Below are 25,665 nucleotides of genomic sequence, written 5' to 3' on the forward strand. Positions count from 1 at the left end.
GATGCTAAGGCCCACTTGACTTCACACTCGCTCTAGGCGACTGATCATACCATATGGTTATCTGGGTCATTGAGATCTTTTTTGTATTGTTCTTCTGTAAATTCTTGCCACCTTTTCTTAGTATCTTCTGCTTCTGTTAGGTTCATACCGTTTCTGTCCTTTATTGTGCCCATCTTTGCATGAAATGTTCCCTTGGTATCTCTGATTTTCTTGAAGAGATCTGTAGCCTTTCCCTTTCTATTATTTTCCTCTATTTCTTTGCATTGATCACTGAGGAAGGCTTTCTTATCTCCCCTTGTTATTCTTTGGAACTCTGTATTCAAATGGGTATATCTTTCCTTTTCCCCTTTGCCTTTCACTTAATCACGACTGTTCATTTACTCTGTATCAGGCATTATTTTAAGTAGTGGGGATAAACCAGCAAACAAATGTTTCTTTTTTCTCAAAGAAGTACGTTATATGTCACAAACTTGTAAGTGCTAAGAAGGAATCTAAAGCGAGGGAGGGAAATGGGATGGGGGAACGCTAGTTTAGCAGGGACAGTTATGCAGTGTATTCCCTGATAAGGTGACATTTGAGAGATCTGAAGAAAAGGAATGAGCCATGCAGGTGTTGAAGCAAGAATGTGCCAGGCAGTGGAAGGAGATCAAAGTTCCCGAGGTGGAAGCAGGCACGGTGAATACACAGAGGCCCCGAGGCTGGAGAGGAGTTGCAGGTGGTGAGGTCAGGTAATGACAAATGGGTGCTTTGAGAGGATTTTTTTTTTCCAAACATTTCTTTATAAATGGGCAAGAAAATGTTGCCAAATTCCCAATTAGACCACTAATTTAAATAATTCAAAGCTTCTCTAGCTTACTGAGTCCTCCAGTTTCAGAAAAGCCTGATCTGAGCATAATTATATATTGGCTTTGCCACTCTCTAGCCATGTTACCAGGACAGACAAGCCTGCTTCTTCATCTGAAAATCGAGGTTAGTAATACCTGTGCTGTTCTCCATATAAGACTGTTATAAGGATCAACTGACTAACTGTATTGTAAAATTATTTCAGAAACTAGAGGAAGTTTTGGGGTTATTAGTTGTTATTCCATGCAAGAATGACATGGGGCTTTAAGTTGGGTTTTGAAGGATCTGACTGGTTACTGTGTCAAGACTGTCCATAGTAATTAGCAGTAATTACATGGTATGTGTCAACTTTTGTGAAAATTTAGAATTCATAGTATAACTTTTTCAGGTAGCTGCTCAGGATCAGAGCTGGAATGACCATCAAATCAAATGTTTTGGGAACATACATTAGTACAGACAGTTTAGCAAATGTATAGGTAACATCCATTCTCATTATTCTTGCAAGGTATCATCTTGAGTCTTAAATACCTAAATACAAAGGATGTGTTTTAAGAGAGGCTAGGAAACAGGAGAACCAGCTTTTGGCTTTCTTTATATTTAAAACTGTTTTCTAGCTTAAAGTAGCAAGTATTTTCTTCACAGAGGTGTTGGAGATATGAGGACTGCCTTAATGTAAAAGAAGTATTATTAGGTTATTCAATAGGAGGAAAAATTAGTTTTTAATTGACAGACTTCTTTAGAAATGGAGCTGTGAATAAAAGATATTTTATCAATACTTTGATTTATAGCAAAAAACATTCCTTGTCATATATGCTCTGTGTGTGCTCAGTTGCTCAGTCATGTCATAAGGCTTCTCTGTCCATGGAAGTTTTTAGGCAAGAATACTGGAATATATTGCTATGCTCTCCTGCAGGGGATCTTCCCAACCCAGGGATTGAACCCCTGTCTCCTGTGCTTCCCACATTGCCAGACGGAGTCTTTACAACTGAACCACCTGGAAAGCCCCAAATGTACTTTAATAAAATCTTGAATTTTCAATTATAGAAATATTCTAGACAGTATGAAGCAATGGCAGGATAATTTATTGGCTGATATTGAGTATGATGAACTGCTATAATCTCACATGAAACTGAACTGTATTTTTAAATGACATACATTGAATGCTAATAAGTCAGTTCTATGAAAACCTACTTTTTAAAATTTATTTTGGTAAAGAATGTGGAAAACCTTCCTGTGACTTCATTCTAAGCAACTTTTAGCATAAATGTTTGAAATTGGGTAAAACATAGAGCTTTTGAAGGTTTTGGGGGAGTAAAGTTAGGTGTTGTTGTCAAATCTTCCCTTGACAGTTTGTAAAAATTTCTGAAAGAGCATTTAATCAAATAACCCGATTTGAGTTTTTCTGGAAAGCAATCCAGGAGCCTTTGCCGTGGGTTTCAGGTCTGTGTTCCCTTCCCAGGTGGACGTAGCTGACGTGGAGGATGAAGAGAAGCGCTGTGATCTCTTCACGGAGCTCCTGGAGGCCAGTCACCAGGAGGTGGAATTCCAGCACCTGGTTTTGCTACTGCAGGCTTGGCCACCTATGAAACGGGAGTACACGTGAGTATTAATGTACAGGCAGACTTCTTTTCTTTTTTAATTTTCATTTGTTTTTCAATTGGTGGAAAATTACTTTGCAATTTTATGTTGGTTTCTACTGTACAACAGTTCGAATCAGTCATAAATATATATACATACATATATGTATATATATGTATGTATATCCCTTCCCACCTGAGCCTCCTTCCCCTTCCCCCATCCCACCCTTCTGGGTTATCACAGAGAACCAGGCTGGGCTCCTTGTTATTTACCAACTTCCCACATAACAATTTTACACATGCTGCTGCTGCTGCTGCTAAGTCACTTCAGTCGTGTCCGACTCTGTGCAACCCCATAGACGGCAGCCCACCAGGCTCCCCCATCCCTGGGATTCTCCAGGCAAGAACACTGGAGTGGGTTGCCATTTCCTTCTCTAATTCATGAAAGTGAAAAGTGAAAGTGAAGTCGCTCAGTCGTGTCCGACTCCTAGCGACCCCATGGACTGCAGCCTACCAGGCTCCTCCGTCCATGGGATTTTCCAGGCAAGAGTACTGGAGTGGGGTGCCATTGCCTTCTCCGATATATGTCAGTGTTACTTTCTCAATTCATCCCACCCTCACCTTCCCCCGCTGTGTCCACAAGGTCATATGCTACTAGATTCATCAATACCATTTTTCTAGATTCCATATATATGTATTAATATGATATTTGTTTTTCTCTTCATGACTTACTTCACTCTGTATAAGAAATTCTAGGTTCATCTACCTCACCGCAACTGATTAAAGATAGACTTCTTTTGTCTAGATTCTAGGTTTAAAAAATCAGTACCTGCAGGAGAGCCAATGAAAGAAGGATATAAAATTGGTATTAGCCTTTAGATGAAATTAGAATTATTTTTCTTGAAATATCACAGTTTCTTTCCATTTCTCCTTAGCCCTAAACAAAAATATTTCATTTAGAAATAGAGACAATGCTTGATAGTAACATCTGATTAAGGATATCAACAAAGCTTCCCTGGTGGCTCAGGCAGTAAAGAATCTGCCTGCAGCGTGGGAGACCCCAGTTCGATCCCTGGGTTGACAAGACCCCCTGGAGAAGGGAATGGCAACCCATTCCAATATTCTTGCCTGGAGATTCCTATGGACAGAGGAGCCTGGCAGGCTACAGTCCGTGGGGTTGCAAAGAGTCGGACATGACTGAGTGACTAACACACACACACATTTTTACCAAAAAATGTTTTGATGTTCTTTTAACACGGCTTACCATGCTAACTTGAGAATCCATGGGGGATAAATCGCTAATTCCTGTTTTTTGACAGCACACAGTGTTATGTGCAATTGACATGCATTATCACTTCACACAACAAAGCTACTGCAGGAAGGTGATGTTATCTAATTTTACAATGAGAAAGTGGAAGCTCAGAAGTTAAATAATGTCAGGCATCACCTGGCCCCGAGGTGGAAGAGGCTGAGTTCCAACAGCTGCTGGAACCTTCAGCCCATGCTGTCTCTTCCGTGTCATATTGAGATTGGAGCCACATGGAGTTAGTCACACAGTCCTTGCACTACCATCCATGGGTTCCTGTGGAAGACATAGCCAGATCTCCTCTGAGCACATATGCTGCCTGTCATGAACTGCTGCTCCTTGCTGGCAGAAATCGAGAGTTCCCCGTCTGATCCAAATGCCTGGGGCAGGCCTCGTCTTCACGTTCCTCCCGCGTCAGTGGGCGCTCTGTGCACACAGGCCAGCACACATCTCCGCACTTCAGACATTGCAGAAGGATGCTTTCCTGAAAATAGATTATTCCATGAGCAGTTTAGGACTGCTAAGGAACATCTAGGCAGGCCTCTCCCCCTCAGATGAGACCATTATGAATTTATGAAGCAAACGGAGGAGAGGGGTGTTGTGGTTTGCATTTTTAACCAAGTGTTTTCATAAGGGCAGGCAGCAGCTCTTAGATCTCCATCTTCTGTGGCTGTGATGGCAGGCTGACATGCCGATTTTGAGAGTAGGTTCTTCCCTTTGCTTTTGAAACTCTGCAGTACCAATTCCCATGTCAAAGAAACTTTAGTTTCTCTTGTGACAGTCCCTTGAAACAGCATTTCCATTTGGTCCCTAATTATCTGGGCTGAGCAGCCTCCAGACTTAAGGGTGCTTGTTAAAAACAGTCCCATGCTTTACTCACTGAGTCCAACTCACAATACCTGGGCATCGACTTCTCACCAGCTCCTAGGAGATGATAATGGGAAACAGATGTGGGCCCCACTGGTTTAGACTTGTCAGTACGGCTTCACTTTTTCAGAAAATCATTAGGGTTGAATTACAGATTTCTTCATACACTCAAAATGAATCTCTTAGTCTAGAGAGAATTTTTCAAATTCAAAATATGATAACTTCTGGTAGATTAATTAACTGTGGTTCTGCAGTTTCTGTTACTTTTGGAACACTGACCATCTCAAGTTACTCACCCGCAAGAAGCAAGCTCAGCTTCTCTTAAAACATTTACTGCATTTAAAACATTTAATGAAGGCATTTATAAACAAAAGTAGGTCCATTTTCAAAGATACAGTCTTACTTTGGTAGTCCTGTGTGAAAATTGCTATCCTGTGTTTTGCACAACTCCTTGGTGAAATCATTAGCATTAGAACCAATCATGAGTATTGTAACCAAGCATTAGCGATCCACTTAATCCTTGTATCACCTATGTCTCTACCTAGAGATAACCAAGTGATAAATCAGATCAAGTCCATTTCTGCTGCTTTCCTGGCTCATCATACAGTGAGAATATATGATGGAATCCTTGAAACAGGTGCTTTAAAGTACTTTTGAGTACTTCTCCCCCAGACAACCCAACATATGACTCTAGGCTGTAGCACTTTCAAAGCAACCAAAACGGGGGAGTGGAGCAGGAGAGAAGGATTGCATGGCAGTGGCTGAATGTCGCCAGTCAACACAGTCAAGTTCACAACTGAAGACTGTGCTTGATCCACATGACTGCTGATTTACCAGTCCCAACTTTGGATTTTTAGTTTCAGTCCCTTGTAGGCCCTTGTATCCATACTAGGAAAGCATAAGAGATTTGCATTCAGGAATATCCATCGGGTTCCTCCAGAGTGTCACAGCTGGCTGGTGGAAATTCCATTCTGATAGTTGTTGTCAAAACCACTGGATGTGTTGTGTTGACGAACCAGCATTTTTGCTGCAGGGAGGCGGCCTGTTAGGGAAAACCCCTGGGGAGCTGGGTCCAGACTTGAAAGAGGAAGGCAGAGGGTGAGTCCAGAGTGTCTGAAGACTCCTCCTCTGTCAACCAGACACTCTCCCGGGCTTTGTTTGTACCTTGAAATAAGCAGCATCCTTTGTCCTCACAGGTTGTTAGTTTGAGCTGAGACACAAAGGCTTTGCCAGAGGCTAGTTTTGTGGCATCCCCTTGTTGTTGCACTTGATGTTTTTCTCAGGCACAAGCAATGAAATTCTTTCAAGGGAGGGACTATCCTTGGGTGCTCATTGTTTAGAAGCTACAGCTGTGCTTTAATGAGGCAACAAACTCTTGATAAATAGTAAAATTATTGTACAATGTTGTAAGTAAAATCAGTACCCCAGAATGAGTATACCCTTCAGTTGTTTCTTGAAATATAAATTGTGATGTTTTTTATGAATTCAGAGTAGTGATAGCCAGAGAAGGGAAACAAAAGACAAACTTTTGTGCTTTTACGTCTCAGAAATAAGAAGAATAAATAAGATGTGCCTGCTATCAAGAGTGACACTTCACATGACAAGCACCATTCATTAAGTGATGCAAGGAAAACATTAAATCGCTTTTTCACAGTGAAAAGAACCGAGGCCCAGAGAAGTTGGGTGGCCCCCCTATAAGCACATAACTAGGCTGAGAGTGTTTCAGTCACCTCTGTTGAGTTACCCAAGTAGCCAGGGAGCCAGAATGTCAGCCCGAATGGCTGGGCTTCGAACTGCCTGTGCTGGTCGGCATCTACCCACTGCCCACATGCTTCTGGGCGCTTGTCTACACTGCAGCAAGCTCTTTTCCCTCTGTTTGATGGGGTCTTTTCTCCAGGATAGACAGGAAGAAATACATCATCCTGATTATGATTGCAGTTTGCCAAAAACATTTTACTTGAACAAGTGGGATTTCTTTACTATTTTTAAATTTCTTACCACAGTCCTCCTAAGTCTCATTGTTTCGAATGCCTGCATTTTTCTCCCTTCGAACCAGCGTGACCAATAATCCATGGGTGAGACTGGCCACAGTGATGCTTACCAGATGTACGACGGAGAACAAGGAAGGGCTGGGGAATGAAGTTTTGAAAATCTGCCGCTCTCTATATAATACTGAGCAGATGCTGCCTGCCGAGGTGAGTGGATGCTTAAGTGGCTTTGCTGGGGTCATCCCTTTCCTTCCCCACCGCTTGTATTAGAAGCAGTGTCAGCGACTGTGCTTGGGTAACGTTTCCCCTGAGTTACAGGTAGGTAAAGCCCGTAATCTGTAACAGGTCAAGTGAAGAAGAGCAGTGCTGGAAGGATGCTTTGAGGTCTTTTCTCTTTGTTGGAGCTCTGAAGCGGTTTTCTTTTCACACGTCCCACAGTAGAACCCAGTTTTCTGTTTTTTTTTGGATGCCGTTTTATGTCTAACTCACGTTTCTGTTGCAAGAGGTCGCGGTAGTTCAAGTGTCTTGTCTGCCTGACCCAGGCCAGCTGGTAATGTAGTGGTTACGTTAGTGTTCCCTGGCGGGTTACCAGCCACTCTTAATTTTCATATACTTTTTGACATCGTTGTAATAACATTGTATAACAACATTTATTCTCTATAACCATGGTAAAAACACACGTTGACCTGTGTTCTCTATTTGATCCCATAGCAGAGCTATCCCAGAGATATTTATGTAATATGTATATATATGCATCCTGATGCTGCTTATTCATTTCAGCTGTGTCCGACTCTGTGTGACCTTATGGACTGCAGCCTGCCAGGCTCCTCTGTTCATGGGATTCTCTAGGCAAAAATACCAGAATGGATTGCCATGCCCTTCTCCAGGGAATCTTCCCAACTCAGGGATCAAACCTGGGTCTCCTCTATTGCAGGCAGATTCTTTACCTCTGAGCCACCAGGGAAGCCCTATATGTATATATATATATAAATTTCTACATTCTAAAATAAGCACATATTAGCTACAGACCCTGCCATGGATCTGACCTCAGCACTATATTATTTGAGCAATCTACGTCTTAAATTTAAGCATCTGGATAATGGCATTAAGTTGATTAATTGATTTTTGAGTTTTTACCACATAAGAGATAAACTTGAAAATGAAATTGTAAATATGATTCTTTGAATCTTCATTATAATCACGCAAGGAAAATGTTCTCATTATGAATGCACACTTAATGAATTGTTTTCTGAATGAAGGACTGCCTAAGTGTTTTTTTAATTGAATTTAAAGTATTGAGTCCATTTGAAGATATCTTCAGCCACCAGAATGACAGAATTATTCTTTTACATAATTAAAGTACCAACACCAAAAAGCAACCCCCCTTACCCTGATAGCCTGTGATTTCCTCGTATCCACGCCCTCTTCACTGGTGGTCGGCTCTGCTGTGTTGTGAACACCTGGAGAGCGGGACCCATGGCTGCAGCATCTCGTTTCCGTCAAGGCAGGATTCAGCAGACTGGAGAGTGGGGACTGAACAGCGCTAGTTTCCCCCATCAGGGTGAAGAAATAACGTGGTTTTCACCTTTGCCTTCACATGAGCTAAGATTGCACGTTGTTAGGTCAACTCCAAACGCCACAAGTGGCCTACTGTCAGTTCTTCTGAATCTAGGTGAGGAAAACATTATTTCAGATCACTGGACCTCCATTTTCTCATCTCTGAAACAAGGGGTTAGACCCCATGACGTCAGAGGGGACTCTTATTCCATCTGTTCTTCAAGGTCTCTGGTCTTGGGCGGAGTGTGAGCCGAGGCTGTCTGTTCTCTTCTTCATCCTCAGCACATAGTTCACTGACGAGCCCATCATTCTCTTGGGGTGAGGAGTGGAGTGATGCATTGAGCCCCATTTTGAAGCGGATCATTATCCCTTCTCTGATGTAATCTGATGAGATGAAAGATCATTATCAAGATCATTATCTGTTGCCACAGTGCCTTTTTTTTTCTTCATTTTTCTTGTGCTGCTCTGTCTTTTAATTGGATATGTATCTAGATTTTTTTTATTTTCCTAAGGATGCCATGATTGAAGGAACTTTGCAAATCTTCTGTTTGTATTAATCACTAAATGTGCTGAAATGTGAATCAGAATTATTACAAAGGAAGGAGCAGTATGATGACAAAATGGAGAAGTGTTGTTTATTTTCCCACCTTTGGAGATCACTTAGTCTCATTTCAGACTTCCCTAAGATTTAACATCACTGTGGCAGTAAAAGTATTCATGACTCTTCTTTTATTCTAGTACCTTTGGTTACCCTGATGCATGGTGTGTGAAATGCGATGGCCTAATTATCTCCAACAGGACTTAAAGGGGCTTACTTTTTCCATCATCCCTGTTTCCCATCCCTCCCACCAAGTTCCCATATGTAGAGATTTTTCTTTTTTTTTCCTTCATGACTTTTCATAACTGCCTGCTGCTGCTCATGGTACTTGTTTACTTATGGCCCTGGTGGTTGTGCCGATGACAGATATGACCAGAAAGATAAAAGTCGCTGTCTCATACAGGTCACGTGTCCCCCAGTCTTGAAAGTTAGGCATCCTCCTTCCCAGCTTGTATCCATGGCAATACATGAACCATTCTCAGGAGTGTGGGGGATCTGTAGAACAGGAAATTGGCAACTTGGCATAAAACGAGCTCTTGGCATTTAGATTTAAAATTCCGCATCACAGCTATTTGTGGCTGCTCCCGAGGGCCCATGTGGAGCCACAGAGAGAAGTAGTGTTGCAGACGTCTTGGCTGGGTGTGTGGGCATCCGCCACCTGGGTGAGCCCCCTTCTACTTAGTGTGATTGTTCGCTCTCATGGTTAAGGCACTTCTGATGACGTCAAGAGCTTGATTTTCAATGACCCCCATTCCGGCACACTTTGTGTTCCAGGCCCTTGCTGCAGGCCCTGGCACACCTTTAGGTGCTGGATACCCCCCGGGCCAGCAGGAGGCAAGGACAAGAGGTGGACCAGTCTCGCTTCTCTGACAACCATCAGCCACAGGGCCCAGGACATCCCCACGAGTCCCAGTCCACAGCGGGGAACAGCCTGCAGGACTCTGACCCGGCTTGGGGCCCTGCCCAGCTACTCCTCTTTCGTTAAAGGCTTCTCACTGTTGTTCTGTGTCCTGATGGCCAGACAGCTTGAGCTCTGAAGGTGCCATGCAAAGGGTTTCGCTTTGCTCCTTTCACCTTTCCTGCAGCTCTCTAAATCCCTCTGTAAACATCCTAATAAACTGTCCTCTTGTAACACAGGGGAAAATGCCTGATGAGTATAGTATAGTACTTAATTACAAAGTATTTAGCCAGTAACTGTTAACTGAGATTAAAAAAAAAAAAAAAAAAACCCACTCAGTAGCTCTCATAAAATGAATTCTTCCATTTCTGGATGTCCTTATCTGGCTGTGGGATACTAGCCATTATGCCTGCTCAACAGGATATAAAGGTGATTGCCATAAATTTTTCATTGAAGCTAAGATAGCTTAGTGATGTGCTTATTCTGAATATTGTAAGTTCCTGAAAAATAACCTGTTTACCAATTTCTGATAACTTATAAGCAAATATGAGTGTTAAGAGAGGGAAATAATACAGATAATTTGAGGCTTCCCTGGTGGCTCAGATGGTAAAGAATCAGCCTGCAATGCAGGAGACCCAGGTTTGGTCCCTGGGTTGGGAAGATGCCCTAAAGAAGCGACTGGCTACCCACTCCAGTAGTCTTGCCTGGAGAATCCCATGGACAGAGGAGCCTGGTGGGCTACAGTCAGTGAGGGTGCAAAGAATTGAACACGATTGAGCAACTAACATTTTTTTCAAATAGCAAGCAAATTTGGAATACAGAGAAGGAAAAACTTTCTTGCCCTCAAATGAAGCAGATAGATGAATGATCACAGTAATACAAGGTGACAGATAATGTAGGAAATATCTGACGAAGTAGAGCCAGGATGTAGGAGTGGCAAACCTGGGCCATCAGAGGTGCTGTCACGGGAAATAGGGTTTTCTTGTGCCTGTGTAAACTGAGACCTAAGGATGAGTTGAGAGTTGATCACACAGAGAGACAGCAGAGGTTGCATCCATCGTGTGTGAACACCCAGAGGTCTGTGAGAGCCCAGTGTTCCCTGCTGGTAGCCACAGGCCACATGTGGGTACTAAAATTAAGTTTAAATTAAGCAAAATGGAATGAAATTCAAAGTGTAGTTTCTCAGTGGCACTAGCCACATCTCAGATGCTCACAAGCCCACGTGGTCCTCGGCTGCCCTGTGGGACAGCGCGAATGCAGAGCGTCCCAGGATGGGAGGAAGCCCTCCTGGGCGCTGCCTTTCATGGACCGTGCAGGATGAGGGAAGGGGGAGCCGTGGTTCCAGGGAGGCGGGCAGAGGAAACAGGTGAGTGCTGTTTGGGCTCGACTGCCACATCCCCGAATTTACGTTTCACCTTCCCGAATGGTTTCTGCAGGTTTTGGCATCCCAGCTTAAACATCCACGTTTCTCTTTGGCCCGGATGCCGGGTGAGACCCCGCCGTGTGCTGCCTGTGCTTGAAGGCACACAGAGCTCTTTGCTGAATTAGATCTATGTTTGAAGCCCGTGTTTGGCAGAACTGTTTCCCTGCCAGTATTGATCTTGTGTGGCACAACATTCCAGTCTGATTTCCAGCAGTGGCCTAAAAAAAGATCGTGAGTGGAATTCCAAAGAGACCTTTACCCCAGACTTTAAATAGGAGCTTCTTTATGTAGCCTTATTTTATCCACTCTTTATAATAACCTAAAAGAATTATGAAAATACCTGGAATGTGAGTTTTTCTTCTCTGATAGCTACTGTTGGGGTAGCACAAGAGTAGGAGGATCGATCAGGCCCGCACAGGGCAGTGATTCTGTGTTCTTTCAAAAGCAACCCTTGCTTTATGTAATGAGGTCGCACTCACTGCCTGGTCTTTGGTCCAAGTGTTCTGTTCTTTACAGCTAAAATCAGGACACCAAGGGAATGTGTAACTGGGCAGGGAGGAATAGCTTGAAAATTTATTTTCTACGCTTTTATACTTTTGTTGTGAAGGATTATTATATTTATCTTATAGAAAAGGCTGCTCTCTGATGACAGATTCAGCCAGTATGAAAAAGAGCTGTAAATAAAATTAAAATACATCTGTGGCGATCTGAATACGTTTTCATTTTTCTTGACCACAGGTAGTTTTCATGAAGAAGGAACATCTTGGGTATATCAAGCATTCAGTTCACCTTGACGTTAACTCTCAGTTCAGTTGCTCAGTCGTTTCTGACTCTTTGCAGGCCCATGGACTGTAGCCCACCAGGCTCCTCTGTCCATGGGGTTTCCCAGCAAGAGTGCTGGAGTGGTTGCCACTGCCTACTCCGGGGGACTTTCCTGACCCAGGGGTTTAACCCGAGTCTCTGGTGTCTCCTGCATTGGCAGGAAGGTGTTTTACCACTCATACCACCTGAGAAGTCTTGACATTAACCGTAAACAGGTTTTAAAATGTTTAAATTTCCTATTTCCTTTGTTACACTGAATGATAACTAGATCTTTTTGATAACGTTAACAGTCAAGAATAGTTTTTGTTGTTAAGCGTCTCGTAGATGCTGAGCATTGAGCATCCTTATTCACCAACACTTATTCTCATACACACACACAACACTGCACAGTAGATACAGTTGCCTCCATTGTACTTGGGAGGAAACTAGGGCTCTGAGAGTTCAGAAAAATTAATTCCAGCCCTCTAACCATCCAGTGGGATCCTACACAGCCATTAAAATAGCAGTATTGTAGATGAGTACGTGATACTCAGAAAGATTTTATCAATTAAGATGGTGAATCGAGTGAAGCAGGTACCAAACCCTACATCAGGGTGGTCCCCTGTGTGTCTTTTGAACAGTCACCGACGCGCACACACACACACACACACACACACACACACACTTGTAGGAGAAGGAGAGGAAAGACACCTCCAGAATCGTGCCGGGGCTGTGATGCATCCCCTCTCCTTCTCACTCACAAAGTCGCCCTTGTGGTTCCAGGGGGTGAAGGAGCTGTGCTCGCTGCTGCTTGATCAGGCCCTGCTGCTCCCATCGCTGAAGCTTCTCCTGGAAAGCCCAGACGAACGTCTGCATGCTATGGCCCTGGACCACATCACCGCCATCGCTAAGGTACTCCTCACTGAATTCACTCATTCTTACTTTGCAGAGACATGCATTGGTATTGCAGTTCTCATCAATAACAACGGTAATTTACTCAGGACTGTTTTACTTACACTCTGACCACAATAGCTGTTTGTTTGTCTACAGTAGGTATTTGTGGTTTGCAGTAGATATTTGTTGACAAAACATTTTCTAAGCTTCTCCCATGAACCACAGAGTGTATCTAGTGCCAAGAATGCAAATCCAGATCAAGATGTATTTTCTCTAGAGAAGCAGAGTATCAAGTCTCTTTAAGAAAATTTCAGAGCCGCCGGGCACTAGCGGACTAGTCTTGCCACTTGAAATCTGGGGCGAGGAGCTCCTGACATCAGGCAGATTTTCTGTGCCTGCATGTGTTTGCTTATCCACTAATTAAGGGTGAGAAGGAGTCCTGTTAATGGCACCAGCGGAAATCTCAAGCTTGAGTTTCCTCCGGCAGCCGACAACGCCACTGAAGCCCACCCTGGCTTGTAGAAATGGGAGCCAGTGCCGAGGCTGGAGAGTTCTCCCTGCAGAGTGGCTGCCTTATTATCGTGAAGATAATAGTTTTTAAGGAAGAAACTTGTACTTCCCTTTTAAATTTTACACTTTAGATTGCTCAGAGTTGTGTTTCAATGAATTTGCATTGTATGATCCTTCTGTGGGACACTCACTCTTTCATCTGAATTGTATATGTGTGTGCTTGAACAACAATATAAGAGCGTGTCTTCTAGGGACCAGAGAGGGTAGGTGAATCCTAGGGCAAAGGTGCAGTGACGAGATGGATGAAAAGATGTCTTGGATTTATAGCTTCATTAATGACAGAGGGTGCAGAAAGCAGGACATAATTGCCTTTGGAAATAGTCATAATGAACAAGATGAGAAAACTGTCATGCCTTTATTCATATTTTCAAAATAATGTAAAGTTTCTGTGTAGATTTTATTTTAAAAAATGCCTTTTATTATCATTGATAATTGAACATAATACGGGCCTTTCTGGAAACTAGGCTGAAGTATGAAATGGAGGGGACTTGTCTAGCAGTAGCCTCTCTGTGCTAAAATAACAGTTGCATAATACTGGGATTTGCAAGAAACTGAGAGCTGCAGTAAGATTTTTTTTCTTATCTGGTTTTTTATTGGAGATCCAAGGCATCAGGAAGAAGGGAGAGCTAGAGAAACCAGCGTGCTGTCAGTGTTTCTCTTCCGTCACCACCCTTGTACACAGTATTCATATCTCTGCTCAAGTATTCCCAATAAAACTTGCCATGGACACCTTTGAGAATAAAACAGTGATGTATTAAACATTGCTGTTCCCTATTCATCCTGTGTAGGGCATTCCTGATGCCCTCATGAATTCCATAGGAGTACAGATCAGTTTTCATTGTAAAGATTCTTTATCACAAATGCATCAGTCAGAACTGCAACTAGAAGGGGAGCTCCCTAACTGTGAACCAGCCCTGCTGACTGCCTCACCGCCCCCCAACACACACATACTATCAAAATAAGAAACTAAACGGGGATGTTGCCCACACCCAAGTCATTTATAAATGGCACTAGTTTGCCTTTGTGACACTTTATCTGCACATTTGATATACAGTCTTGTGCTTAAAACTCTGGATCTTGAATCATTTCAACTGGCTGGTTCACCCGGAGTTGTGATGAAAACACCCGAAACCCCTGTGGCCTTCAGGTGCACAAATCAAAGCCAGAGGTGTAAATTGCTGAGGTGAGTGTTTCCTACCACTGAGACCCTTCTAGGCATTCAGTAATGACACTGACTTGTAACTTCTCTACTCTAAGATGAGCACTCCGGTTAGGCTGGCCCATCTGCGACCTTCACGTGCATTCACGGAAGATTTCACATCCTTCAAGGAACTAAAGTGTTGCTGAGTTTTCCAATTTTTAAACATTTTTTAACTTTTATTTTGAGATAATTTTAAGCTCACATTCAGTTGTAGGCAGTAACACAGCAGGATTTTTTATACCCTTCATTTAGTTTCTCAAAGCGTTGACATCTTAACATGACTTTAGTATCCTTATAACAAGGATGTTAGCAGAGATACGATCTCTGGACCTTATCCAGACTCTACAGTTATACATGCCCGTGTGTGTGTGTGTGTGTGTGTGTGTGTGTGTGTGTGTGTGTGTGTGTGTGTCCATGTATAAAGTTCTGTGCAGTATTGTCACATGGAGATTCATGTGACCACAGTTAGGATCCGGAACAGTTCATGACAAGGATCCCCTCCAGCCACCCTTTGTAGCCACAGCCACCCCCTCCCTCTCCTACTCACCCAGCAACCAGTGAAGGCGCTCATCTGTTCTCCATCTCTGTAATTTTGCCGTTTCAAGAATATGATATACATGGAAAGAAATTACTGTGATTTATCATTGCTCTCCCAGCACCATTAAAAAGTCATGTTACCCTTTTCTAAGGGAAGAGTTTCATTGGGCCTTTTTGCAGGTCTCCTGTCAAGCTATTTTACATCATACTTGGTTTTGTCGTGAAAAATACGATGTGAAAGATACTGGTTTTCTTCTTTTGTGTTTATTTTCCTATTCACTCTGCCCATTAGTGGGCGACCCTGAGTTCATCAATAACTTGTTTCTCCCTAAATGGTTGTTGGCAATAGTTCCTGTTGATACTAAAAGGAAAAAAAATTTTTTTTTCAGAGAAACTCCTCTGATAGGTGTCAGTCATTCTTGCACAGTGCATGGATCCAGGCGAAAAAATGCACCCCCCTCCCCTTGCTGATAGTGTGTATTTGTCATAATATACTGACGGCTTTATAGGGGTTTACGTTTCAAAGGATGATTCTTAAATGCTGATGCCAGAGACCGTAGTGGTTTCTCCTCCAATAGCGGTGTTCACTTCTCTAAGCTTTTCTGAAATTGAAAACCTCTGGTGTTTGGTGTGTTCTTCTTACCAGTGGCCAACAGCCTCTTCCCTGGGCCAGGAATAGAAAGGCCTTCTCAGGGATTATATCATTGGTGAATAATTAAAACCCTGATGTGGTCCATACGTCAGATCACCCATTCCATCAGCCTCAGTGAGATTTAGAGCTTACCTTCAAAACCTTTTTTCTCCAAGAAGGATATGCCTTGATGATGTGTTTGAATGTCCTCTTGGGGATATTTTCTACCAGGTGGAAGTCTCTTGACTCATTTCATCAAAGTAAGCAGGTCTGTGTTTATAATAGCTCTGTGGACTACAACATTTTCCAATTCATAATTCCAGACCATGGTAGCTTCTGCTCTTTACTGCTTCCTCCTTTGCAGTGCTGCTCGGTACCTCTGTCCCCACCTCACATCGCAGGGACTGGCCTGGACCACATACCTATTAAAAGAATCATTCATGGAAGAGAGTAGGACCTTTGGCACCTAATTAAGTGTTTCTCCCTGATGCTAGTAATAACTGTCTTCCAGTACCAACTGTGCTGTATGTTATAAAAGGCCCTTCCTCACTTTCCCTTTTTAATAATCCTCTGGGAAGATACCATTCTGGTTTCACAGATGAAAACACTGGAACTCAGGGGTCATACAGCCAGCAAGCAGCCAGAGCTGAAACTGAAGCCCTGAATCCGGTGTTCAGCATCTGTGTTTAATCACACTGCTGCTTTTGACCTAACTGGTAGACTCTCTTATATTGGAAAAAGGTTATCTCTGTAGAGAAGTGGACTTGCTGAAGCATCTTGAACCGGATAATATCAGCACTGAAAATAGTAGTACAGAGCTGGTCTGACAGCTTGCCTGGCACAGGGCTTCCTCGTTCAAATTCCTCAAGTCACTGGGCCCTGATGGAGCCTGACTAGGGTGGGAGCCGACCAGTCCTGGGTGCCTGTGTCAGGTTTAAAACCCTCACAAAAGAGCACCTCCAGAATGAAGGCTCCTTTGAATGCGTGGCCCTCAGTCCTGCCCGGTAGAGTTGTTTTCACATCACAGTCCTTCATGTTTTTAATAACTGTGATTTTGCCGTGAAGGCACCAGAACCTACCAACATCACCCACAGTGACCAGTGTCTCGGTTGGAGGGAGAGCTTTAAAGGTTCTCAGGAAAGCATGGTTGGGTTAACATATTTACAGTCGGCCCTTGGACAGCACAAGGGTTAATCTAGGTATTAGTTAGACTTGGCCCTCCGTCTCCAAGATTGCTCTGCATCTGTGGTTTCCACCATCCAGGGACTGATGTAACGTCCAGGCAGTGATGTAATGTTTCCTACTGAAAAAAAAAAAAAATCCCGCATAAGTGGCCTAGGGTAGTTCAAACTCAGTTTAAGGGCCAACTGTGTATAAAACCATGAGGCCTTGCTTTCTTTGTTCCCCCTTTAATTCAGTCCAGATTTCCACTGAGGCCCTCCCTGGTGAGCATCTGTGCTACCCACAACGTTTCCTTCTCTGCTGAAGTCAGGGGTACACACGGCCCTCCCGACCCCTGCATGCAGTGAGAACCAGGACTTTGGGCTGGGCGCTGGACTGCCCTGTTTGGTGTCCACAAAGTCCTTCTTTGGCTTTGGCCCTAATGTCAGTGGTTTTCTTCTAAGCATATCCAAACCAAGTTAGGCTGAAGCGATCCAGCCATGTAGAGGAGAATCAAGCAGCTGATTTCCTATATATCTTACAGATGTCAGTTGATGTTAAACCACCCTCTTTTTACAATCACTGTTCTTGCACCTCTTTTAGTCTCTCAGAATTTTGGGCATATATATACTTACTTCTAAATGGCATGCTAACCCGAACATAATCTAAACATGTTACTTTCACCCATCATTTCTTCATTCTCAGCTGGTGCTTAGTCGTCTTGATGAAGGAAGCTCTGGTACCACATATCTCCCAGTATTCTCAACTGGTTGCCTCTAGCGACAGGCAGCTCACTCCCTGTGGGTTAACCTGTGAGGTTTCTAGACAGCTCTGAGGCGTGGCTGACCGACCTAGCGCGAACAGATGTATGAAGTGCCCATTGTGCACAGCCTGATACTGTGTGCGGGAGTGAGGAGTGGGTAGGACGTTTGTAAAGACGAAATATCATCCCTCTGTGTAGAGGAACTGTGTCATGGGGAGACTGACATATGAAACAATAACACAGGAGCTAAGGAGGATGAAAAGAGGGCAAGTGAAAAGTGTGGGACGGGCCAAGCTCAGGGCCCCAGAGTGAGTCACTGAAGCGACCAAGCTTTAATCATCCTCAAAGGTTCTCTCCCGCTGTCAGATCCTAAGTCAGAGGACTGTCTGGATTTTGGCTCCAGAAGAGGCGCACTGCTCATCCCAGGCCAGGAGTGGGGCTGATGGTATTCCAAGAAATGAAGTCTGAATGGCCTGTAAGTCAATACAGAAAACAAAAATTTATTTGCGGGCATTTTTCTTATTCTAGGAATACACTCGTGTTGCCTTTTTATTTTTCTGTACTTTCAGTTGGTATATTAAATCACTCTTACTAGTAATAGTGTATGTAGCAGTGAGACAAATATTCTTTCCTGAAGTAAACAGTGAAATTATATCAAATAATCTTCTTTAAAGTAATTGAAATGAGGTCCTTCATGCATTATGCTACTGGGATTTCAGCTTCCCTCATTACTGTAATTACTCTTAGCTTCGTATAGATCCATAAAATCAAAGATTTAATTCAGAGAAGGTTCATTACCTATTGTTGAAACAGGAATTAAGCAGATAACATTTTAATGGCTTGGAAGACAGTAGTGCTTTATGCTTTAATAGATTTTTTTTCCCCAAGATCAGCAAAGTTTCTTTTAGTCTCAAAAATTAATCACCAACCACCCCCCCCCCAAAAAAAATTCACTGATAGAGAAGACAAGCCTTTTACTCATTTTCTGAAATATGTAAGCCCTTTTCCTTCTGTGCTTTATTCCTGACTTGTGTGACTGTAATAACTCCAGCCATTTTCTGAACTTAAACTCTATTCCAGGCATTGTGCTAGGCACCTAAACACATAGATTATCTCCATCCCTGTCTGTTGTCTGTATTTCACATGTGGAAACTGGGGCCCTGAGAAATTGTCCTCAACAAGGTCACACATCTATTTAGCTAAAAAGGCAGGATTGGAAATTGGTCTCTAACCCAGAAGCCTCTCTGCCTTCTTTTCACAAGACAGCTCCTTCTGACTCCCATTCAAAGCTATTTGATCGGAGGAATTAAATCAGCTAATCCTCCTGGGCTTCTCTCATATTTATTTCCAACATCCAGCTGACTCCAGAACTGACAAAATATATTTTCTTCCCCAAGCCCTAAAAGCATCAATCAAGCCAATGTCAGGGATGTGTGATTCTCCCCAGACCATATTCCAAAGTGACTCCTGATCAATTAAAAAGTTAGATATTTTTAAAATCAGAAAATTATATATATAAACACAAACATACACATATACACATACCATGTCCTTCCAGGAAGTTTAACTTCTAAGCTTTAAACCAATAGGAAAAGAGTCATAAGGGAACGCATCCTTTCCTGATAATACACAAGTGTAAAACTCCTACAAGACAACAAATAACCAAATAGAATTGCAAACAGTAGGTTAGAATGTCTATTATAACTAAAATCAAGGTTAATGTTTAAGTTACAAAAGAATTCTTCACATATGTACAATGATGTTGAGATTCCAATAAATGAGTAAAGGATTTGACCCTTCCCATAGGAAAAAATAAAAATGACAGGAAATGTATGGGGAAAATTCATTCTTGCTAATAAACAAATTCAAATGAAAGCATCTTTGAGATACCAATACATATCTCCTAAATTAGCAAAGTAATTTTCTTTTCAAAGTAATAACATCCAAAGCTGGGAAACTTATAGTGAAACTGACACACTCCCCCCAGTAGCAGCGCTGTGTGCTGGACGGTCTACGTCTCTGTGTCACTGCTTTCCTCTCGCACCCTCAGCCAGAAGATGTTTTGGACGCTTTGCCCCGTGTAGTAGTCTGCTTGGGCTGCCGTAACAAAGTGCCACAGACCAGGCAACATTCAAATATTAGAAATGTGTTTTCTCACGATTCTGGAGGCCCAGCGTCCAAGATCTAAGGAGCCAGTGGGATTGATTGATTCTGAGGCCTCTCTCCTTGGCTTGTAGATGGCTGCTTTCTCCCTGTGTCCTCACGTGGTTTCCTCTTGGCTTGTGTGTCTGTCATCGTCTCTTCTTATAAAGATACCAGTCATACTGGGTTAGGATCCATCCCCATGACTCAGCTGACTCGTTTACCTTACTTACCTCTGTAGAGGCCTTGTCTCCAAATGCAGTCATGTCCTGGTGTCTTGGAGGTTAGGACCTCAACACATGCGTTTGAGGGGATATAGAGATGATTGCATGGCATCACCAACTCAGTGGACATGAGTTTGAGCAAACTCCAGGAGACAGTGGAGGACAGGGAAGCCTGGCGTGCTGCAGTTCGCGGGGTCACAGAGAGCCGGACACCACTTGGTGAGTGAACAGCAACAACATGTGCACCCCGTAAGACCCCAGCCATGCCTCTCCTCATAAATTATCCTAAGGGGCTTCCCTGGTAGCTCAGTCACTAAAGAATCTTCCTGCAGTCCAGGAGACCCGGTTTCAATCCCTGGGTTGGGAAGATTCCTTGGAGATGGAAATAGCAAACCCACTCCAGTATTCTTGCCTGGAAAATCCTATGGACAGAGGAGCCTGGTGGGCTACAGTCCAAGGGGTGGCAAAGAGTTGAACATGACTTAGTGACTAAACCACCAAGGAGGTAATTCAAATAAAGAGAGTATATGTGCAAAAATCATTCATTTTTAGTGTTTCATAATGTCAAGTAACTAAAGGAAATCACTCCTGAGTATTCATTGGAATACTGATGCTGAAGCTGAAGTGCCAATACTTTGGCCACCTGATGGGAAGAACTGACTCATTGGAAAAGACCCTGATGCTGGGAAAGATCGAAGGTGGGAGGAGAAGGGGACGATAGAGGATGAGATGGTTGGATGGTATCACCAACTCAATGGACATGAGTTTGAGTAAGTTCTGGGAGTTGGTGATGGACAGGGAGGCCTGACATGCTGCAGTCTGTGGGATGTCAAAGAGTCGGACACGACTGAGCGATTGAACTAAACTGATGTATAGTAGGAGAAGTTAAATAACTTGTTCAATAGACTACATTGTAGCCATTAAATTTTTTTAGAATGAAAACTATGTGAAATATTTTTTAAAAATTCTCAACATATGAGAAAAGTAGGATACAAATATCACACGACTTGACTGGGCAAATATATCAGCATATGGATAATCAGTGGAGAGAAAAAGTCGTGTTCTCGAGGTGATCCTGATATAGTAGACTTCTTTCTGTTTTAAGATGGTTTCCGGCTAGGTTAGAAGAGCAGTCCTAACTGGTAAGACAGGACCAGGCTTCTGTAGGTAGGTACCACCAGATTTTTAGTGCCATAAGTTGGAATTTGGTTAAAAACAAGGAAAATGAAGATAAGTTGAGGCTTGACAAATTAATGTAGCAGCTCCAACATGTGGCAATGATGCCAGAACTCTGCTGTACTGAGAGGAAGAAGCCAGGCTGGCCTCGGTGCTCCCAAGGCAGGAGGCTTGGTGTGTGGAGAGGAGCCCATCTTGACTGCCGGTGACCTTGGGCAATCCTTTCCTTCTCTGCCCCTCAGGCTCCTCTTGTTTAAAATGTGGGTGTTGGAATGGGTCCTTCGAAAAGCCGTCTCTTTCTTTATTCTTTCATTCTCTGTTTTGTCCCACATATGTAAATATACATCTACGCAGTCTTTTCCTTGCACATGACAATTATCAAGTATACTCTGGCCATGCATACATCCTTCAAAGAGCCAGAATCGGGTAGAAAGTCAAAGAAAGGAAATAGCATCAGCCACTTTGTTTCTCCAGCATTTGTTTATGAGAAGCCAAATCAGAATTTCCCCCTCACCTTCCCCTGGTCGCCACCCCGGCTCAGAGGAGGTCAGCAGTCTCTGCCTCTCTTTAGGGAACCTCTCAGCACACCAGGGCCAAAGGCGGAACATCCGAGTTCACAGCCGTGACTTCAGCCATTGGTTTTCTCACCCAGGATTGTAGATGGAGAGCTTTGGGGGGAGGTGGACACCCACAGTGCCCCCTGCCCTGGGACGGGGCAGCTGTCCCCAAGGCACATCTTGTGGGAAAATCCAGTTTTCAGGGTGTCCTCGTGCTGGAGAGAAGCAAACAGAAGAGAAGGGGTCAGAGGGGCAGCAGCCGCCGGCGTTGACAAAACCCTTGTCTCTCCCTCGAGCTGGAAAAATCCATCATTCCCTTTATAGGAGCCTGAATTTCAGGCCCCGAAAGAGAGGGTTCATGAGTCAACAGAAAGAATAATAAAGGTGTCCCAGCCTTGAAGACTTACTCAGGGCAGCACAGAAAGTATCAACCTGCAGTGTTTGTACTTGAGCCTTTTATCTACGTGTTTTATCAAAAACATTTGCCTGTAGCATCCTGGCACATGCTCTGCTTCCTCCTGGACGGTTAGGTGGAAGCCTTCTTTATTTTTAAGGGTGAATCAAAATAACAGCACACACAGTGAGTCAGCTGCCCACTCGCATGTGTGTGTGTGCGAGTGTGTGCTTGCACGAGCGTGTTTGGAGGCAGCGGAGTGCAGTGAAAGCATGTGAGCTTTGGAGTTACTCACCCATTCACACATTTGCTCCACAAATCCTGTTGAGTTCCTGCCACGAGGCCCACGCTGTTCTGGGCAGGGGGTGCTGTGGGGTACACAGAAGAGACACCATCCCTGCTCTGGGGGAGCTCGTGGCCTGGGAGAGGGCGAACACATGGTAAACACCCGTGAACCCATCAGAGAGGAGGGCTTCTGGTCCAGCTCACCACGGACCCGCCACATGACACGTGACGCCTGACTGTGACCTCGCTGAGCCCCAGTGTGCGCATCTGTCTGGTGAGATCAGAGCCGTTTTAAAGAGATATTGTGAGGCTTAGAGAGAAGGTGCCTCGCTCAGCGGCACGTGGAGGGGTCTCAGGACGCAGCCGGCACGGCGATGGGACTCGGGTCCCGATTTCCCACTTAAGAAGCAAAAGAGAGAGGGAAAGAAAACACAGAGCTCATAAACAGCCCGCAGGTGGCGGGTGAAAACACTCGTGCTCCCTTGAGCAGAAACACTAGTCTCGTCCCAGCTGCTTTTGCTACCACCTCTGAAAACACAAACAAACAAACAAAAAATGCAAAATTGAGTTCCCCCTCTGTCTTTGTGAGTCCGAGGTGAGCGAGTGGAATGTAAGTGTTGATGGAGGGGAGAGGCTGAGGAAGGGAAGCCCAGGCTTTGCCAGACTCTCAGTTCCGAGGCCAGAGTCTCCTGCTGTCGTGTACCGTGACAGGGTTCAGTGGTGGGGCTCAGTCAGTCAGTCAGCACATGTTGATTACGCTGGATGCTGAAATGAAAGACGCGTAAAAGCCTCTGCGCCCTCTAGAAGCTCCCAGTGCAGCAGGGGAGGCAGACGGACCGGTCACTGTAACCCAGCCCCAAGAGGGAAGAGGGGTGTGTGCAGCATCTGGAGTGTGGAGGGAGCAGGGACCGGCTTGGCAACAGATGTAGGGGAGACGTCACCCAGAAGGCAACGCGAGCTGACGTTTACCTGGGGCCTGGAGAATTCCGTGGACTGTATAGTCCATGGGGTCACAACGAGTCAGACACGACTGAGTGACTTTCACTTTCACTAGAAGGATCACAGGGGCTAAGACAGGCACCGTCTGCTACTGGGCAAACTCTTATCCTCAGAATTTATTATTCTCATCCTTCCAGCCAGTAGGCGCCTTTGACCTCATCTTCAGCAGCCTTCCCTCCTTGTCAGGGAACACAAATCACAAGCACATGGTGTTCAGTTACCTAACAGAGTTGGTCTAAACAGGAGAAAACTGGCTTTGAAATGCCACATTATCTCCACAGTTCCTACAAGCAAAACTATTAAAAGTACACAGTGACATGAAGTAGAAGCTGTCTTTGAAGCTGTTTTTTAAAATGTTTATTTTGTACTGGAGTATAGCCAGTTAACACTGTTGGTAATAGTTGCAGGTGGACTGCAGAGGAACTCAGCCACACATATACATGTATCCAGTCTCCCCCAAACTCCTCTCCCATCCAGGCTGCCACTTAACACTGAGCAGAGTTCCCTGTGTGAAGCTGTTTTTTTAATGTAAATGAGAAGCTCTGAATTTTGATCTTTGATTAGTATTGACTTGATTCCTTACAAAAACATGGACGGTAATATAAAACAGAAAAATAGAAGTTAAGGGTCAAAACTGTGGAAAGCTATCATTGACCAAGAAGACCAGGGAAAAAATACAGAGACGATCCTACCAAAAGAGCGCAGAAAACTTTTTTTTTTTTTTTAAAAAGGTGAGTTTGGTTCTAAGCTTCTGAGAGGCTTAAGCAAAAGCAGCTTTTAAATACCTCCTGTCGGTTATCCAATTTACACCCATGGGGCTGATGGATATACCTTCTCAATGGAGCAGAAAAAAAGGTTTTCCTGTTCTGAAAAGAATTGTTTTCACAGGGATCTACATAAAGGAGAGGGTTGAGGTTAAAGAACATGGACCGTGGTGAGGCACAAATGAAATGGTAAATGTGCTTATTAAAAAGTTCAGGCTTTGAAGTCCAGACTGACCTAAATTCAGATTCTCGCTCCACAGTTTACTGACCACGACATTAAACAAAATTCTTACCCATCAATATCCTAATCTGTAAAAGTGCGGCCTTCACAGGGTTGAGCTTAGGGGGACTCAGTGAAAGAAGGCGTGTCTGGTGTGTGGTACGGTTTCTGACACGCAGCGTGGTAGCCATCAGCGTGATTCCAGGGGGAGCCGCTCTTGGTTCATGGCCATGCCTTCTGTGAAAAGGAAACCAGGTCTGTCATCTCATGTGTGCGATCTCAGAGATGCTTGTGGTGTGGGTTGCTTTTCAAAGTAGGCACTTCTCACCAGGGAAGAGCGGACTCTGCTGACAGAAGCAGAAAGGCAACACATTGCAAACCAGCGGGGAGGGCTGTGTCTGCTGGTGAGGGGGTCAGCCACGCTACTCTGATGTCCTCCCGTCTCTTTTCTCGAAGGTGAATGATTCAAACTGTGACCAGGAACTTCTTTCCCTGCTCCTGGAGGCCAAGCTCTTGGTGAAGTGCCTCTCCACTCCCTTCTACCCGCGTCTCGTCGAGCACCTGCTGGCCAGCCCCCAGCCTGGGCGCTGGGACCCTGAGGAGCTGGCCCGACAGCTGTGGGAGGCCGGCCATGAGGCTGAAGCCGGCTCACTCCTCCTGGCTGTGCGGGGCACCCATCGGGCCCTGAGGACCTTCAGCATGGCCCTGAGTGCAGCGCAGCTCTGGGTATGAGCACGCCCACCCGTGCCCACCTCTGTCACCTCCCTGAGGAGAGCCTCAGGAGCCCAGTGCTGTCCCCAGAGGTGACACATGTACTTATTGATGGTTCTCGGTGGTTCCAAAGAATTGCAAATAAAGCTGTATATAAATGATGAGCTAGCTGCCATTTCTTGAACTTTCTTTTTTCTCTCTTCTGTTAGTTACCCTGCTTTCTTACTAGGAGAGACTTGACTCTTGACTCTTCTTGTTTTTTTTTGAACCATCTCTTCTGGTGGTGGTGATTTAGTCATTAAGTCGTGTCCAACTCTTAACAACCCTATGGACTGTAGCCCGCCAGGCTCCTCTGTATGGAATTCTCCAGGCAAGAATACTGGAGTGGGTTGCCATTTCTTTGTCCATCTCTTCTGGTAGAGGACAATGAATACAGTGTCTAAAACCGTAGTCCAGGCAGTTGGCTGTGGTGGTGGTGGAAGGGGAGAGCGTGGAGAATGGCCAGTGGTTGGAGCACGTCCTGGATGGAGGAAGTTTGGACCTGGATTCATGTCTCAGGTCAGTTACTCGACTTTGGG

The 25,665-nt window shown here is 44.2% G+C and overlaps 1 protein-coding gene across 1 annotated transcript in view; it reads left to right on the forward strand.

Moving 5' to 3' along the window:
• NBAS (NBAS subunit of NRZ tethering complex) overlaps positions 1-25,251 on the forward strand; it is a 308,614-nt gene extending 283,363 nt beyond the window's left edge. The window contains exons 49-52 of the mRNA XM_043469328.1: positions 2,303-2,442; positions 6,650-6,788; positions 12,642-12,770; positions 24,833-25,251. Of these exons, the coding sequence (XP_043325263.1) occupies positions 2,303-2,442; positions 6,650-6,788; positions 12,642-12,770; positions 24,833-25,108 (684 nt within the window). The 3' untranslated portion in view covers positions 25,109-25,251. The remainder of the gene's footprint in view (positions 1-2,302; positions 2,443-6,649; positions 6,789-12,641; positions 12,771-24,832) is intronic.
• Positions 25,252-25,665: the final 414 nt, after the last annotated feature.

This window comes from Cervus canadensis, chromosome 5 (genome assembly GCF_019320065.1).
Source record: "Cervus canadensis isolate Bull #8, Minnesota chromosome 5, ASM1932006v1, whole genome shotgun sequence".
NCBI classification, from domain to species: domain Eukaryota; kingdom Metazoa; phylum Chordata; class Mammalia; order Artiodactyla; family Cervidae; genus Cervus; species Cervus canadensis.